Genomic DNA, 16,539 nt, shown 5'->3' with positions numbered 1-16,539 from the left:
GCTGGTTTGTTGTCGGGAATAATCTGAAGATCGTTTCTTGGTGTTGTTCTTGGAGACGCCATAGCCTTGGAATTGGAGAGTCTGAGACGGGGATGGTTTGGAACGAGTCTTGTCTCGTCGTATTGATTGCTGTCTGCCTATTCTATGTATAGCGATGTCCTTTGGTATACTAGTTTACCTACCTACCTATCCATACGATAGTTGACAACGTCAATATCACAGCCCCAGCCATGAGCCAGTGACCAGATTATTCATCTACAGTAGTAGTAGGCAGGCTGTAGGCAGCTGCAAATCCGCGCAAGATGAGTGATCTGCTGCCGACACACTACTGACATGGGAAAACCGCGCACAACATCTTGGCGCACGGAGACGGGGATACTCTACTCTACGACAGAGGCGCTGGATGGGGTGGGAGTGCAGGCTTGGCTCGCCGTTGGCTGTTACACTTGCACCGCCGACAAGCCATGTACGCCGTCCGTCGACCGCCGGGAGACTCAAGCGTCAAGGGATACCGCATTGTACGGGGACAGTGTCTGGGCATTGTCTTTGTCACTGCCACTGCGACGTGCTTTCGCTGCTACTGCTACTGCAACTGGTACGATCTAACTTTTACTCTTCGATGCACGGGATAGATCGAAGCAAGGGCTACCAGGTTACGAGAAATCAACGCCAGAGTCAGATCCGAACCAGTTCGGGAATTCTCAGGGCTCCCCGGAGTTTCTTTGCTGAGTCCTAACCTGATGGAACACGCTGACGCGGGGATTCGATTCCGGGCCAGTTCAGTCATTTCAGTGCGGCAGTGCACACTTGCAGAAGCAGAATCATCGTGCAGATATTCCGGACTACATCCTTGTAGGTGATCACTTGGCACTTTACTGGTACTGCACTGGCACTGGCAGGTGGCTTGGATTTGTGGTACCGTACTTCTGGATGGATGGGCAGGTTATCGATAGCATGTAATAAGTTACTCTGTGTGTTATTGTATTGATGGGATTGGAAGGGGATGGGTGTCGACGTGGGAATATACGTTGAATGTCAACGTCGCGTGATTATATATTTTGTGGATGGTGTGCCTTCAGCGTAGAACTGCGCTGTCGAAGTGAACATACTCTCTGAATACTTATGTTCAAAAAATACCTACAAGTAACGCAAGAGCCAAAGACTAGATAGAGCAGATAACCATGACTACGCAGCTCGTTGCCTACGGTACAGACTCACCCAGCCAAACTACCTACTGCATTGCAATCCGAAGTTGAATGTGCGTTCCAATCCAGTAGAAAGAAACCTGAAGAAAAAGGCACCAACTTCTCCCCGCGGAGACGACATCCGCAGCGGCCGTCCACGTCCACCTGCGGTGCCGTATCCGTACCAAGGCACCAATAACCACAGTCGCAGCAGAGTAGCAGTCGCCACAGCCAAAGCCGTACCTGACCCAAAAGATTCCAGAAAAATTCTATCGCTACCGAAACCAAATCTCGCTTGAACCCAGAGACAGCGAGCGACAGGGCTGTCCAATTCCGGCCACATGGGCGTGACATGGAAAGTTCTCGCCCGACCGACCACTGCAGACCATGGAACACATCCGCTCTCGCCCGTAAAGACACAAATCGCTCAATGCCGCGGTTCAATTCCAGAGAGCGATAGGATGGGAATCATTTGAGTAACTGTGGCTCTCTGTCTATCGATTCTTTGCCCTTCCATATCCATTCCATAACTTCCTACGGGCACGGCACAGCACAACCGTGCCGATTCCCGTGGAGGGCACACTGTTGACGAATGCAGGTGCACGCTGTCTCCATTCTCCAGTCTAGCCCAGCCCATGGCTACGACTGGTTAGGAATCAGTTTGCTGATTGCTCTGCAGGCCCAGGGCCGATGTGATTAGGTACTGCCCGTACTCCGTACTCTGGCCGAGACGGAAAAGCCGAGGCTCGAAGTTACGCCCGGGCCAACTACGTAGCTGGCTTGCGCTGTGCCATTGTTCTCTCCCAGCCTCCTACGCTACGATTATTTCCCATGGGGTGCATGATGTGCATTGCTAGAGCCTAACTCTTCTGAGAAGGAACTCGACTGACCAGGCGTACACGAGGCAGCCAGAAGCACGGGCTCGCGGATAACGGCAAGTCAATATGATTGCAGATTGCAGATTGCGGGTGAATGAGCGATTTCTTTGTCCTCCTCAATCTAATGAAATTGAAATTTGACGTTGGAGCCGCGGACGACTTGTCTTATCCGACTCTCCGAGTCCGAGCGGCCTCTTATCGCTTTTAGTCTTCACGCGGGCTGGTGAAGAGCCAGCGCCAGAGCCAGCACCGGAGCCAGAGCTTTGGTCGCCAAGGGGTAGTGTATCGATATGGTTATTTCTAGTCGGTGATCATAGTCCGTACTTTTTCTATACTTCTGTACGTAGTGAAGAGTTGAGGAAGTTCTATCCCGACGTCGGGAGTTTCTCCGAGGTCGCTGTGGCCGACGCGAAGCGGATACGATAACGATGTCCTGACAGCTCGAGCCTCGATTATCGAGTAGTCTTGACGACCGCGACGACAATCAATATCCCGCACCATAATCTCGAGTCAGGACAGAAATAATAACTCATGATGAGTTGTTTCTTGTCGCGCCTTGTCAATCTTCAATCACTGACTCTTTCGGGTTCAATCGGGCTTGGACCGGACCGCCCGCGTCGCCGTGTTCTCTAGTAGCAGGCAAGTGCTGTCGTATCGTGGGGGACGGGTGAAGCCATCCAATCCTTCTCACGATATCACGAATCATGGCTCTTGAACTGGGGAACAAGGGTTCCAGGCGATTGCGCCTCATCGACATAATTGAAGCTGCCTACCGCCAGATCGTCGCTTTGCCTGCGTTGTACTTGCTGGCGCATCCGCTTGGCACTCTGCGAATTGCTTCATTTTTAGAAGATCATTGCGTCGTCGTTGAGGCTTTGAAGCTTTTGCTGTCGTTTTCATCCCCACGTTACTAGGCAGAGGCATTGATTCAGCAGCGACATCGCGAAGCCACGCTGCAGCTCCCGGCTGATTCGTGATGGCTTAATCGATGCGCTGAATGAATCAACCTCGGGTTTCTGAATCCCTCGAGGGCTTCTTTGCTGGGCTGGGCGCGCAGAAAATCCCTCACCAAGATCATCGATGCGACAGCTTGGCACGGGCGATCGCCTATGGAGTAGTGGGGAGGCGCGCCAGCGAGTGAGGAGGCGTGCCGTCACCTGCATCATCTTTTATCTTGGTTAATTAGCTGTTCCTCTTACTCAATGCCCGCCAGGTGTCCATTTCCGGTAAGGCGTGTGCGTGCAATAGCAAAAGGTGAGTGCGCTTACCTGGTATTCTTCTGGTACAGACCCGTAAGCCCACGGTACTACTGTAGGTACAGAAAGCCAAGACCCGACGGAGCTCAATAGTTGCTCTTAGGGCATTCTCTGGAGCAAAACAGCGATCGCAATTCGACATAAACGAAGCATAACTCGCTGATGTTCTAATTATACCAAGTCATATCCCCATACTGATATCAGGGCCTTGTTTATCGGTCAGGGGGATCATACGGAACAGTCATCCTGGGTGAAAATCAACTCCATGTTCTTGGTACCCCGACCCCCAACTTCTCCTCATGGGGTGTATTCCGGTATGGGGGAAGTTTGGTAACAGCTCGAAAACCCGCCATATCAAGTATAGCATGTTACCAGGTGGAGAGCTAACCGAGTCGGGCACTTCGCTTTTTCTGAACCCCGATTCGAGAGCAGAGCTGTCCCTAGGCCTTGGTGTCGTTATTATTCACGCTCACCGCACTCTTGCATGCTCTAGTCCTTGGTAGTCTATACCCTCGCAGAATTCGGAGAAGCCCACTTTGAAGCAATAGTATAGGGGGGCCAGAAACAGTCGTCGTGATTTACGCGAGTACGCGTGAAATTTACCCGGCTGCCCCATCCGGGTACCAGACGGCCTTACGACTCGGGCTGCCGATTGAGTTTTCACCATATGACGTAGTTTGTTTGAATTTGAACGGGTCCAATTGGCGTTATGCAATGCTATGCCGATATCCGATCATCCCCCAGAATGGTCTGAGCACTTCGCAGGGCTGCTTTATCGAGAATTGATACGAGGTTCAGCGAGGGTTCTCCGGAGTGTGCGCGAATTCTTTTCGAGCTCGCGATAGGAAATGCAGCTAGACCCACGAAACATGCTTCTAGAAAAAGTCGAGAACGGATCAGACGGATTCGATGCAGGTTGAGCCTTGGTTCCTGAGTTGGCTCCAGAGCAGATGGATGCTTTCGGCCACAGTCTCCAAGGGCGGTCCACGAGCTGGTGGCAAGTCCACCACTCAGCTAAGGGCCAAATCGTGCTTCATCCACGACCGATTGTTGCCGTTCCTGGTGTTGTGGACCTCGCGCGGCATCAAAGTTCCTCCGGCACCGGACCTCCTCCGCTATCGAGGCCAAGCCCAAAGGAGAAGGAAGGCGATGGCCTCACTTTTGGCGTCTGCGCGATATAATGAATGCCATTATTTGCCTCCCGCAATCAAGCGGGGGACGCAGCGGTCTTTGATTCTGCCGTAGTTCAATGCTGCTGGCGACTCAAACTGCAGTTATGAAACAGAAACTGTCGCTGGTCTGGATTGTCTCACGTGTTGGGGGGTGATCAAGGGAAGCAGGGATCGACATCCCAGGTTTTTCCCCCAAGCTGAATCCGGCCGCCCGCCCTGTACGAAACGTGACGTCCAGTACCATGGCAGAGGTGAAGCCATCAGACGTCTGTTTCAATCTCATCTGGATCCTACGTAGAACAATTGTAGCATCGTAGAGTCACCAGACAGCCTCGAGTTTCACCTCGTCCAAAGTCGGATTCCGCCGCCCTGTTAGAACTTAGGGGTTCATTCACGACGTGCTCGTTCCACGGTTGTCTGTGGGGGGGTATCTGAAGTACTCGGTAGAAGAGTTTGGTTCGAGACAGCAAGACCGCCTATCAGCTCCACTTCAATTCAATATCAAGAGGTCCTCCAATTACGGCGTCGCCTAGACAAGTTCTGCGTAATCGGTTAGTAGCGACAGGCGCATCGACAGTTGAGCTCTGAATGACCTCAACAACTACCAATTGCCCATGCAAAGAGGCAAAAGAAGCTCAATTCAGCCCTGCGAGGATTGGTTCTCCCACCCCCTTCCCGCGAGTGCTCTGGCTGGGATGGCAACGGAAAGAGCTTGGCTGACGTGCTGCTACTATAATTCTTGCCTCACTGGGTAAAGCTCGCTGCAAGAGGTCCTTGCCCGGCACCGGTGAGAATTCCCCGGACACTCGATCGCAAACCTCTGCCCAGTGCCGGGGTCGATGCGCACGGGAACGCCAGGTTTTGCTTTTGTAGTTGATCCTTCGTGGAAGTTGGATAAGGATTGCAGCACGCAGTAGACTAATTGACGTCGCAAGAATGACATCGCACCCTCTGTAGATGGACGTCAGCTCCGCGACAGCTTCACATCATCATCGGGATGAACGGGAGCATTGATAGGTAGGCTAGTCCAATCAAGCTCCGTGGATCTATGAACTGACAGGAGCAGGGTAGGGTAGGGTAGAGTTCACGCAGAAAAGAGAAGGCTGGGGTTTGAGAATCGGTCAGCCGCGCAAAGCGCTCCTAACTACTGCAGCAGCAGCAGAAGGGGGAAGCTCTCCAGAGTGCAGACGGGCGGGCGCCAGCTTTCTCATACCAAGAATGGGTTAGAGCTTCACTCGGGCCTCGCGCGATTCCTTTCAAGCTCTCGCTCGCTTCGCGACCCCGGCCAGTAGTCTTCTCTATCGTAGCTTGTCACGGGCGCGTATGAAGCTGCACGCGTAAATTATCCTAATGCCACATCATTGTTCCTTTGCGTCTTGCTTGTAGATTGGTCGATGGGTTTGTTGCTCACATCCAGCCTGTGTATCCTGATAGCGAATGAGACACATGCCACATGCTTTTCTTCTTGCAGTGACAACATGGTTGCGGTGATATGCACTTGATCCATGGTCGAGAAGTCATCTGGCACCTACTCATCGAGATCCGGGGTTGAATCAGCCGATCGGCCTTTCGCAAGATTCATCGATGTGCTCATACTAGTACAGTTGAATATACACCATTGAGAAGCCCAGAGAAGGCAACCAACCCAGCCGCTTCTCAAATATACTCGATTAGACCAATTCAAAGGATGAAAGAAAGAAACAAGACTGTGGGGGATTACCCTTGGCAATGCATAGTCCAACCATCTGATTGATCGGTGGAATAAGCCTTATGTGAGGTGAAGCTTGGGGTCGGTGAACCTGGAGATTCCCCGTATCTCGGTCAAGACAGGCAACCACGATAGAACGAATACGAGCAACATCAGGCGGTCATCGCGCCTTCCTGCATAGCCGGCATGAAGATGTAATTTGGTTACGAATTGAGGCAATTTCTAGATAATTCGAGCTCAAGGGTTGCTTTTTCTCAGCCCTGTTATGCCGTATACGGGAGGGAGAGTCTAGGATGGGGCTGTAGAAATAAGAAGGTTCATGCGGAGAGTTCCAGGCGAATGCTGTTCGACATAGAGGGTAACGGAGCACATGGGGGGTTACCGTTAATCTGCAGTCTCGTGCATATGTCCTCCCACGCTGACTGCATTCGCGGGATAGATCTGACAATGCGCGACCCTCGTGCTCCCTTCGTGTATGCAGCGACGAACTGGATTAGAACAGGGTCAAGGGTGGTGAATAATCGTGATGATTATTGTATAGTATGGCAAACAGTCGGTGGTCTCGGTTACTGTAGCTATGCGGTTTGAGGCAACCGTCAGCACTCACCAAATGCTGATAGGGATAGTACTTTGACATCGGCAAATCACTCGTGTCAGTGTGCTGTAGGCTATACCTCGGCGTAATATTATTTTGGGGAAGCTTCTCAGGAAGGGAGGAGCTTGTATGGAGTCCTGTCCCCTCCACTCACACGAAATAACGCATCCAGAGCTCGAGAATGGAGTCATGGACTCCTGGAGAGGGAGACTATTCCCCGGACCAGTAAGCTTGGGGCGAACCACGATACTAGATTCAGGTTAGAGAGTGGAGGACACTCGTCACGAATTGGGGGAGGGAGGCTGGGAACGGCATCGGCATCGGTATGGCACATTGTAGCGGTCTCCGAAGAGAGTCAGAGGCCGTCGGAACCGAATATTGATTGCGATGGAGTGGCCGGCTACTGCTAGCCGGGAAAGAGATAGAATTGGCTTATACGAAAGTGCTGCTCTTAACTTCTTGGGGAGAAAGCAGTTCGGTGACTCCATCCAGGAACCTCCAGGAACCCGGGGCTCGGGCCGGGGCTATATTGAGGTCGGCTGCACTGGAGAGCTTCATACGGAGAAGTCGGCCTGGAGCTCCCTCACCGTTCATCCCATGACTTCCCCGAGAAAATCATGTAGTCATATTTGTGGGCCTCGAGTACCTGACAAGGCAGACCTCAGCTGCCAGAAGAAGCTGGGGGGGCGGAATCTTGTCATGGGAGCTCCTGCGGTCGCTCAAACTATTGTTAGATACTCCGTCGAGTGATGACATATTGGGCGCGAATAGCTCTGGGCATTCCACCCAGGAAGTTTCAGCTGAAGAAACCAAGATATGATGCATAGCAGGGACGGCTGGTTAAAGTCAGGTGCGGCCCTTATTTTTGTTTGTTTTGACCCTGCATAACCGCAATCGGCATCACCACCTTTCTGGGCGCATCCCTTGCTTTTTCCGGTTGCGCGAGCTCGTGGCTACGTGCAATTCCGGATCGCAGCCTACGACCAGGGGTTCTGGAGACGGAGTTTCTAGAGAATAATGAAACATGCTGGTCTCGACCGTGTAGGCTAGAGATCGGAGGATTACCTGGGGCGTTGGGTGTCTCGAAGGGGAAGAATGTTTTGGCAATCGCAACTAGTCGCTGTATACTCCGGAGTCGATGACCTCATAATCTTCATTGTCAAAAGACCCTGAGTGAGCTGCGGTGACTGCTACGGTGCTACCCCATACAGCGGTGACTTGAATTGACCCAGTCTGCTACGAGAGTTTGGTGGGGTGTCAAAAAGCAATGTCACAGGCACAGAACGAGGGATGGGTGAAATTGCTGGCGAGAAGGATGATTGACGATAAGATCGATAGTGTTTCTTGTCATTGTCTTGTCCAAAGTCTGTCGCCTCGATTTGCGGCCTCGCAGTCTCTCTGTAGTTTCACTTGGGACTCGGCATTGGAGCCAGTCGCGGGCTTGCAATTATGATTGTATCATCGCTTCCTCCTTCGCCCTCTGGAGATGTTAATATTACTATCATCGTTTCCTTAGCCAGTCGGGGCGAGAAAATCGCGCATAGAAAAGAGCGAGCAGCACTAGGAAAATTAACTAGGGCCACCCGCACGCGGCAAAAAGGCATGATCAGTGACCGCTGGCGGTATCGACTGTAACCTCCATTTCCAGCTTCACGCCCCAAATCTCCCCGTGGAGATGCCCTCCAGCCCGTATTTTTACGGAGTACACACAGTAACAATGAATCGTCAAGCAATCGTAGTAGTCAATGACATACTGCGGCGGAAATGTTTCCCACCACCGGCAGTTCGGGATGACCCCGTAGAACAAAATGTTCGCCTCCGCGGACGTTTGACAGTGCGAGCCAACGCCCTACGGGAACGATTCACCACAAGGTTCGTCGAATTGTCACCGTCGTCTCAGTCTGGAGAGAGCGAGACTGGAGGGGGGGCAAACTCGGCACAGGTCTGCCGGTCATAGACGCCAAGGGCGATGGAGAAGGAGGGATTTCCCCATCCAGGATCAAGAGTCGCAGCGACCGGCGTAAGGTGCCGTACGATGATACCGTCGGCGGCATCCACTACGGACAACAAAGGGAAAGAGGAGAGTTTCCAATCAGTAGCGCTAAGCTAGTTCCGGCATGGGCGGCCCACATGGCTGGCAAGTGAATCCACGGAAAGAGTGGGCAGAAAAATGAAAAACAATAATGATGCGTGCCGTTAAGCGGGCGGGTGAGTGTGCGTGGCAGAAATTCCAGCAATTCCACGGCCAGGGACAGCGCGCTCACAGGAACTGAGATCAGTGGCTCACTGATCCCGGCCACGCTAGTCCCAAAAAAACTAGCTCCAAAAAATCTGGGAAAAAAAATCCAAAAACAAAAATGCGGAAAAAAGAAAAGAGAAAAGAAAAGTGGGCTTACGCACAGGGAAAGTTGCCCGCCCGTTGGAGCTTCAGGTCGTGTTTGTCGTGGTCCCGTGAAATCCATACTCTCCCCCCCTCAATATTAAAGCGTCCATTCTCCCTTCCCCCCTCGCTCTCTTCTTCCCCTCTCTCTCTCTTTCTTTTCTTCTTTATAGGATTGTCCGCCTCTTGCCATTCCCGTTATTCATCGTTGTATCTGCTCTCATATTCTGGGTTCGACAAGGCTTTGTGAGCCGAAGCAACAATGGCGGAGCGGAGGATTTCCTATGCTGCCGACGTCGAGAATGGTGACCATTCTCGTCCCACCGACCTGAATGAAGGTGGTTCTCTTGATGAATATGGCGCTCTCAACCGTTACATCTCTACTGCTCGCGACGGCCGTCGTGGCTCGACTTCCAGTGCTGGTGCTCTGAGCGCCCACGAGAAGAAGAAGCCCTGGTGGAAGTTCTGGGGCAAGGGCGCCGGTGAGGGCGGCGAGGAAGGCTTCGTCTGCCCCGAGGACTGGCTCGAAACCGACCTCCACGGTCTCCCTGGAAGCCAGATCGAGCCTCGCCGCAAGCGTGCTGGCTGGAACGAATTGACTACTGAGAAGACCAACTTCTTCGTTCAGTTCATTGGTTACTTCCGTGGTCCTATCCTCTATGGTAAGGAGAAGATTCCTGTTCAGTCGACGCGTCCTGTGTGATCAGTTTCTAACATTCCGGTGTCCCATAGTTATGGAATTGGCTGTTCTCCTCGCTGCTGGTCTTCGTGACTGGATCGATCTCGGTGTCATTATCGGTATTCTTATGCTTAACGCTGTCGTCGGTTGGTACCAGGAGAAGCAGGCTGCCGACGTCGTTGCTTCTCTCAAGGGTGACATTGCTATGAAGGCTGTTGTCAAGCGTGACGGTCAGGAGCAGGAGATCCTTGCTCGTGAGCTCGTTACTGGTGACATTGTCGTCATTGAGGAAGGTTCCATCGTCCCTGCTGATGTTCGCCTTATCTGCGACTACGACAAGCCCGACACCTACGAGACCTACAAGGAGTACCTCGCTACCGCCAACGACGACACCCTCAAGGAGAAGGATGATGAGGATGACGAGGATGGTGCCATTGAGGCCCGCCTCGGTGTCTCCCTCGTCGCCGTTGACCAGTCCGCCATCACTGGTGAATCCCTTGCTGTCGACAAGTACATGGCCGACACTTGCTACTACACCACCGGTTGCAAGCGTGGTAAGGCCTACGGTATCGTCACTGCCACCGCCAAGCACTCTTTCGTCGGTAAGACTGCTGCTCTTGTCCAGGGCGCCCAGGACCAGGGTCACTTCAAGGCCGTCATGGACAACATCGGTACATCTCTTCTTGTTCTCGTTATGTTCTGGATTCTCGCTGCCTGGATTGGTGGTTTCTACCGTCACTTGAAGATCGCTACCCCCGAGCACTCCGACAACACTCTCCTTCACTGGACTTTGATCCTCCTCATTATCGGTGTCCCCGTCGGTCTTCCCGTTGTCACCACCACCACCCTCGCTGTTGGTGCTGCCTACCTCGCCGAGCAGAAGGCTATCGTCCAGAAGCTCACTGCCATCGAATCTCTTGCTGGTGTCGACATTCTCTGCTCCGACAAGACCGGTACCCTCACTGCTAACCAGCTCTCCATCCGTGAGCCCTACGTCAACGAGGGTGTCGATGTCAACTGGATGATGGCTGTTGCTGCTATTGCCTCCAACCACAACATCAAGAACCTCGACCCCATTGACAAAGTTACGATCCTTACTCTGCGCCGCTACCCCAAGGCCCGTGAAATTCTTGCTCGGAACTGGGTTACCGAGAAGTACACTCCTTTCGATCCTGTCTCTAAGCGTATTACTACCATCTGTACCTGCGACGGTGTCCGCTACACTGCTGCCAAGGGTGCCCCCAAGGCTATCCTCGCCATGTCTGAGTGCTCCCAGGATGAGGCCCAGAAGTTCCGTGAGAAGGCTTCCGAATTCGCTCGCCGTGGTTTCCGTTCCCTCGGTGTCGCCGTCCAGAAGGAGGGTGAGCCCTGGCAATTGCTTGGCATGTACCCCATGTTCGACCCCCCTCGTGAGGACACTGCCCACACCATTGCCGAAGCCCAGCACCTTGGTCTTTCCGTTAAGATGTTGACTGGTGATGCTCTTGCCATCGCCAAGGAGACTTGCAAGATGCTTGCCCTCTCCACCAAGGTCTACGACTCTGAGCGCCTCATCCACGGTGGTCTTGCCGGCTCTGCCCAGCACGACCTCGTCGAGAAGGCTGACGGTTTCGCTGAAGTTTTCCCCGAGCACAAGTACCAGGTCGTCGAGATGCTCCAGCAGCGTGGTCACTTGACTGCCATGACTGGTGACGGTGTCAACGATGCTCCTTCCCTCAAGAAGGCTGACTGTGGTATTGCCGTCGAGGGTTCCACCGAAGCCGCCCAGGCCGCTGCCGATATCGTTTTCCTTGCCCCCGGTCTCTCCACCATCGTCGATGCCATCAAGCTTGCTCGTCAAATTTTCCAGCGTATGAAGGCTTACATTCAGTACCGTATTGCCCTCTGTATCCACTTGGAGCTTTACCTCGTCACCTCTATGATTATCATCAACGAGACCATCAAGGCCGATCTGATTGTCTTCATCGCTCTGTTCGCTGATTTGGCTACCATTGCCGTCGCTTACGATAACGCTCACTTCGAGGCCCGCCCCGTCGAATGGCAGTTGCCCAAGATCTGGGTCATCTCCGTCGTTCTCGGTGTTCTCCTTGCTGCCGGTACCTGGATCATGCGTGCCTCTCTCTTCCTCGAGAACGGTGGTATCATCCAGAACTTCGGTTCTCCCCAGCCCATGCTCTTCCTTGAGGTCTCCCTCACTGAGAACTGGCTCATCTTCGTCACCCGTGGTGGTAAGACCTGGCCTTCGTGGCAGCTGGTTGGTGCCATCTTCGTCGTCGATGTCCTCGCCACCCTCTTCTGTGTCTTCGGCTGGCTTGCTGGTGACTACGTCGAGACCTCTCCCCCCAGCCAGGCTACTTTCTCCACCAACAACGACACCGACATTGTCACCGTTGTTGTCATCTGGGCCTACTCGATTGGTGTCACGGTCATCATCGCCGTCGTCTACTACATCCTTACCATCATCCCCGGTCTTGACAACCTCGGCCGCAAGAACCGCTCTGTTGTTGACACCAAGGTCGAGAACCTGCTTAACCACCTCTCTAAGCTGGCTATCGAACACGAAGTTGATGCTCACGGCAAGTCACGATACACCCTTGGCGCTAAGGCTGAAGCCGAAGAGGACGATGAGTAAACGCATTTACCATCGTTTTCATTTTCTCTAATTTCCTATCATCTGGATATCACTTGCCCATACATGCATAAGCTGGATCCCCGGCTTTTTACCCCGTATTATAGACTTTTTTCTCACTTATTACCCTTGCTCTAAGTTGATAGAGTCAATTTTTTCTTCTTTACATGTATGTATGTGATTAATAGTGATAAATTTAGTGAATCAAGGGTTCAAATTTACTTTCTTCCATTGTAAAGCTTTCACACTTCTCATAAACTTCTAGTCTGGTGTTTGGAATTCGCAGTCTGGCCTCCCAAAGCATTTGGGCTTTTGAAAGTTTGGAGTTTGGAGGCTTTCGAGCACGGCCGATCTGCCAACAGCTCAACCTGCCCATTTTGGCCTTCATCTCCGAAACTGCACGCTTGTTCCTCAACTGTGGAGGAAGGTTCGCGTCCGCCCACCAACGCGCTAAGCAATAGTGCGATTACTATCTCGTATCCACACATGCCTTCCTCCAAGGCTATTCGCCCCCCTTTTTGATTCGGATCGGCCGTGCAGCTCCATCTCATGCAGTCATCTTCGTAGCTTGCCAGCTTTCGCTGCAAGTGCGAACAGCGAAAGATTACTCTATGCGACTCCGAAGCTATGCGACAGCATGATATGATGATTAGCACTATCGGCATCATCGTAAATTTCTCGGTCCTCCTGGTAGTCCGTGTCCTCCAATACTCCAGCTTCAGACCCCATCTTCAGCTCCATAAGCTCCGCTCATCGCCCGTTCGATGAACGTGTCGCCGGCATTGCTGCTCTGTTACGCCTTGCGAACAATTTGCGACTTGCGACTGTGACTGGAGGCCAGTCTCCGCGGCACAATCTCGGAGTCTCACCGATGCTGTAATCGTATCCTATGCCCGTTCCTGTTTCAGCCTTTCGAGGCTCCATCTGGTCGCTGGCCTGTCGCGTGCTGTTCCTTGGGCTGTGTGGGACTCGGGTTTGGAGCTATTGATGACGAATGTTTGGGTCGGCGCCTCGAGGCGACAGTCACTCGACGGTGAGAACTGCATTGCATTTGCATATTTGCATTATTTGCACTTGCATGAGATGCGCGTGCACTGTGCAGATTGTAGTCCAATCCAGCTCGGCATTTGTGTTATTTGCATTTGCCTTTGCGCTTGCGCTGGCTTGCAACGTGGTGCGATTTGCGATTTGCGATTTGCGGTTTGCGTCATCGGGGCGCTGGACTGGTGTGATTATTATTGTCATCGGCGAGGCGGCGATAGTGGTTTGATTGTGGTTATCGTATGATAATGCGATTGTATCATCGTGCGTTCAGGCGTTGTGGTGCGTGCCTGAGGCTTGTTGAAGGCGTTGTAACTAGATTCAAGTGTAAACAGAGGCGTTTTCTACCTGCCTGAGGCATATTCCGCGTGACTTGGTTCTTTGGCCTCAGGCCTCAGCTGAACCACTGGAACATCCGAGCCAATTCCTATCACGTCCTCAGAATCTATACTCTCATAGCCATTTTGGTGCCATTAACTCCGTCCTTCAGTCGGTTCAGCTTTTTTCAATAGCAAAACCTCTCTGCAATATGTAACTCCAGGCAAGAGCTGGCGATGAGGAGAGATCTCGTCCTCTTGGCCTTCAACACAGCGGCTTGAAAGTCCTACTATACGCTATTCGAGGCGTTTATGGTAAAGCATTCTGCTTCATCTACCCCAAACTTCAAATCAAGTTGCTGATTCTTAACAGGCGGGATGCAATTCTCCGTGATGCATCAACAAAGATTTTCCGTCCGCACACAATGCCAATTTCTCCAAAGCCGGGCTGATTACATACCCTCGGGGTACCTGAAGGCCATGCAATTGGACAACCTTTCCATCAACATTCAGACAGAATTGTTCCACGCCGGAGCTTCGCATGCTTGATTTGATTAAGGCATGCCTTGGGCCCGGTTGTCGCTTCATGCGCGCGAATTGCCATGACTTTTGTTCCCCCGCAATTTCCCCCGCAATTTCCCCCGACTGTTGGAGATCTTCCGAGGAGAGTAGCTAGCTGTGATGGCGCGGGGTATGCAGTGGTATAAGAGGGCTCATGACAGCTTTGGGATCGCGGTAGTTCAGTTTGACCTCAAAAGATTGTCCAGTGTCAAACTTGTCAACCATGATGGCGAGACCACATCTACTGGTTCTCCTGCTTCTCAATGGGCTACTAGCCTGTGCGGCGAGTATACGATCAGCCAGTCGGCAAAGCTGTCAAAGGTCGCCGAATGTGTGCCCAAGAGACACAATTGTTGTTTCAGCATCCAACCCACGAGCTCACTTCACGACCGTCCAAGCGGCCATTGAGTCGCTGCCAAACGACAACAGCACGCAGACAATCCTTATCCTCGCAGGCGAATACACCGAACAATTGAACGTCACCCGCTCTGGACCTATCACTCTGCTCGGCGAAACAGACCATCTCACCGATGCCTCGAAGAACAAGGTGACCATCACCTGGGCGCAAGCCAATCACGACAGCACGGGCGCAGACGTCGATAACGTCTTCTCGAGCGTTCTGACTGTTGCGCCTACACTTGATGCGAGTTATACCGGCTCCGGTCCGACGGGATATCCGGTGCCAGAGGATACACACTTTGGCAATATCGATTTCCGCGCATACAATATCGACTTCACGAATACCTGGGCAGACTACTCGGATGGTCCTGCGCACGCGCTCAGCTTCAGTCGTGCCAACGGCGGGTTCTATTACTGCGGGTTCTACTCCTACCAGGATACAGTAAATTGCCTGCCATACATCTCTAACCCTTCAAAACCTCCAAAACTAACGAACACAGGTCTACGTAGGCAAACTCGGCAACGCCTACTTCCACAAAAGCATCATAGCCGGGCAAACCGACTTCCTCTATGGCTTCGGCACAGCCTGGATCCAATCCTCCGACATCCTCCTGCGCAACTGCGGCGGCGGCATCACAGCATGGAAGGGCACAAACACGACCTTCGAGAACAAGTACGGCGTATACATTGTTGATTCCTCTGTTCGCGCTGCGAACGCTTCCATCGCGCCTGAGATTGTGAACGCTTGCCCGCTGGGTAGACCGTGGAATAGCCTGCATAGATCGATCTTTGCGCTCAGCTATGAGGATCCTAGTATTGCGGACTCGGGGTACATTGATTGGATTGTTGATGGGCAGAGCCGGCTTACGGCAGATACGTTCCAGGCTGAGTATCGAAATTATGGGCCTGGGTTTAATGCTACCGGGCGGGCAGCGACAAACGCGTCGATTGTTTTGGATAAGGAGGGGTATAAGCCTTATGATTCTCCTCAGAAGGTGTTCCTTACTCCTGATGGGAAGCCGGGTAACGTCGGCTGGATTGATTGGCATGCTTGAACGGTTTTACTTTCCATCACAATACAGATAGGTATCGCTACTGTACATAGCACCATCTAACCTCAATTGAAGGCACCTCCATCATTAAGACCTTGATCAAGACATCGAGAAATTACCCCGTCAACCCCTTCAACTCCCCCCTCAACGCCAAATAAGCAGCCCCTGTATCAGCCCAAACCTCATACTTCCTAACCTTCAACTTCCCCCTCCCCTCTCCTTCCCCAGAAGCTTCCGCAACCTCAACCCTATAAGCAAAAACTTCATCCCACGCCTGCCCCGTCTTTATACTCTTAAACCTCGCTTTCCCCCTCAACGCAACAACCATACTTTCACTATCAACAGCCCACTGCTCTTCACCATCGAAGCTCGCATCTTCAATGCCCAGATGCTCTGACAGAAGCCCGAAATAGGTCTTCAATTGCTCTTGCCCCGTGAATGGACGGCCTAGGAAGGGTGCTAGTTCTTTCAATCCGTGCTCGTGGATTGTTGGTTCAGGAGAGGTGGTGAATGTGTTTAGGAGGGTTTGTGTGTCGGCGCCTGAGGAGAAGGCGTCGAGGAGGGATTTTGTGGCGGATGTTAGGGTGGTGCGGGTGTATGCTGGCATTGTCGTTAGTGGTAGGTATGTAGTAGTCTAGATTTGCGAGAGTGCAAGAGGCATGAGGCTTTGGTTTGTGGCGAGGTGAAT

At 52.5% G+C, this 16,539-nt stretch overlaps 5 protein-coding genes across 5 annotated transcripts; 2 read left to right on the top strand and 3 right to left on the bottom strand.

The window, feature by feature from the left end:
- Window positions 1-8,800: 8,800 nt before the first annotated feature.
- Window positions 8,801-9,544, bottom strand: BDV14DRAFT_70247 (uncharacterized protein). Its single transcript, XM_073777320.1, has one exon. It carries the CDS (start codon window positions 9,253-9,255, stop codon window positions 8,851-8,853), a length of 405 nt encoding a protein of 134 aa, XP_073633106.1. The 5' UTR covers window positions 9,256-9,544; the 3' UTR covers window positions 8,801-8,850.
- On the top strand, window positions 9,346-12,608 carry BDV14DRAFT_70259 (plasma-membrane proton-efflux P-type ATPase). Its single transcript, XM_073777323.1, has 2 exons — window positions 9,346-9,835; window positions 9,906-12,608. Exons 1-2 carry the CDS (start codon window positions 9,436-9,438, stop codon window positions 12,482-12,484), a joined length of 2,979 nt encoding a protein of 992 aa, XP_073633105.1. The 5' UTR covers window positions 9,346-9,435; the 3' UTR covers window positions 12,485-12,608.
- Window positions 12,609-13,309, bottom strand: BDV14DRAFT_70249 (uncharacterized protein). The gene has a single exon (XM_073777321.1). The coding sequence runs from the start codon at window positions 13,147-13,149 to the stop codon at window positions 12,733-12,735; it is 417 nt and encodes a 138-aa protein (XP_073633104.1). The 5' UTR covers window positions 13,150-13,309; the 3' UTR covers window positions 12,609-12,732.
- Window positions 13,310-14,525: 1,216 nt separating this feature from the next.
- Window positions 14,526-15,910, top strand: BDV14DRAFT_70252 (putative pectin methylesterase). The gene is made up of 2 exons (XM_073777322.1): window positions 14,526-15,241; window positions 15,300-15,910. Exons 1-2 carry the CDS (start codon window positions 14,624-14,626, stop codon window positions 15,852-15,854), a joined length of 1,173 nt encoding a protein of 390 aa, XP_073633103.1. The 5' UTR covers window positions 14,526-14,623; the 3' UTR covers window positions 15,855-15,910.
- A 56-nt stretch (window positions 15,911-15,966) lies between these two features.
- BDV14DRAFT_195670 (uncharacterized protein) lies at window positions 15,967-16,458 on the bottom strand (the record flags this gene model as incomplete). The annotated part of the gene is made up of 1 exon (XM_073772270.1): window positions 15,967-16,458. One exon carries the CDS (start codon window positions 16,456-16,458, stop codon window positions 15,967-15,969), a length of 492 nt encoding a protein of 163 aa, XP_073633102.1.
- Between the last annotated feature and the right edge of the window lie 81 nt (window positions 16,459-16,539).

The sequence above is a fragment of the Aspergillus stella-maris genome, assembly GCF_047715825.1.
Source record: "Aspergillus stella-maris strain CBS 113639 unplaced genomic scaffold BDV14scaffold_3, whole genome shotgun sequence".
In the NCBI taxonomy this organism is placed as follows: Eukaryota; Fungi; Ascomycota; class Eurotiomycetes; order Eurotiales; family Aspergillaceae; genus Aspergillus; species Aspergillus stella-maris.
This window is presented reverse-complemented; position numbering and strand designations above follow the sequence as displayed.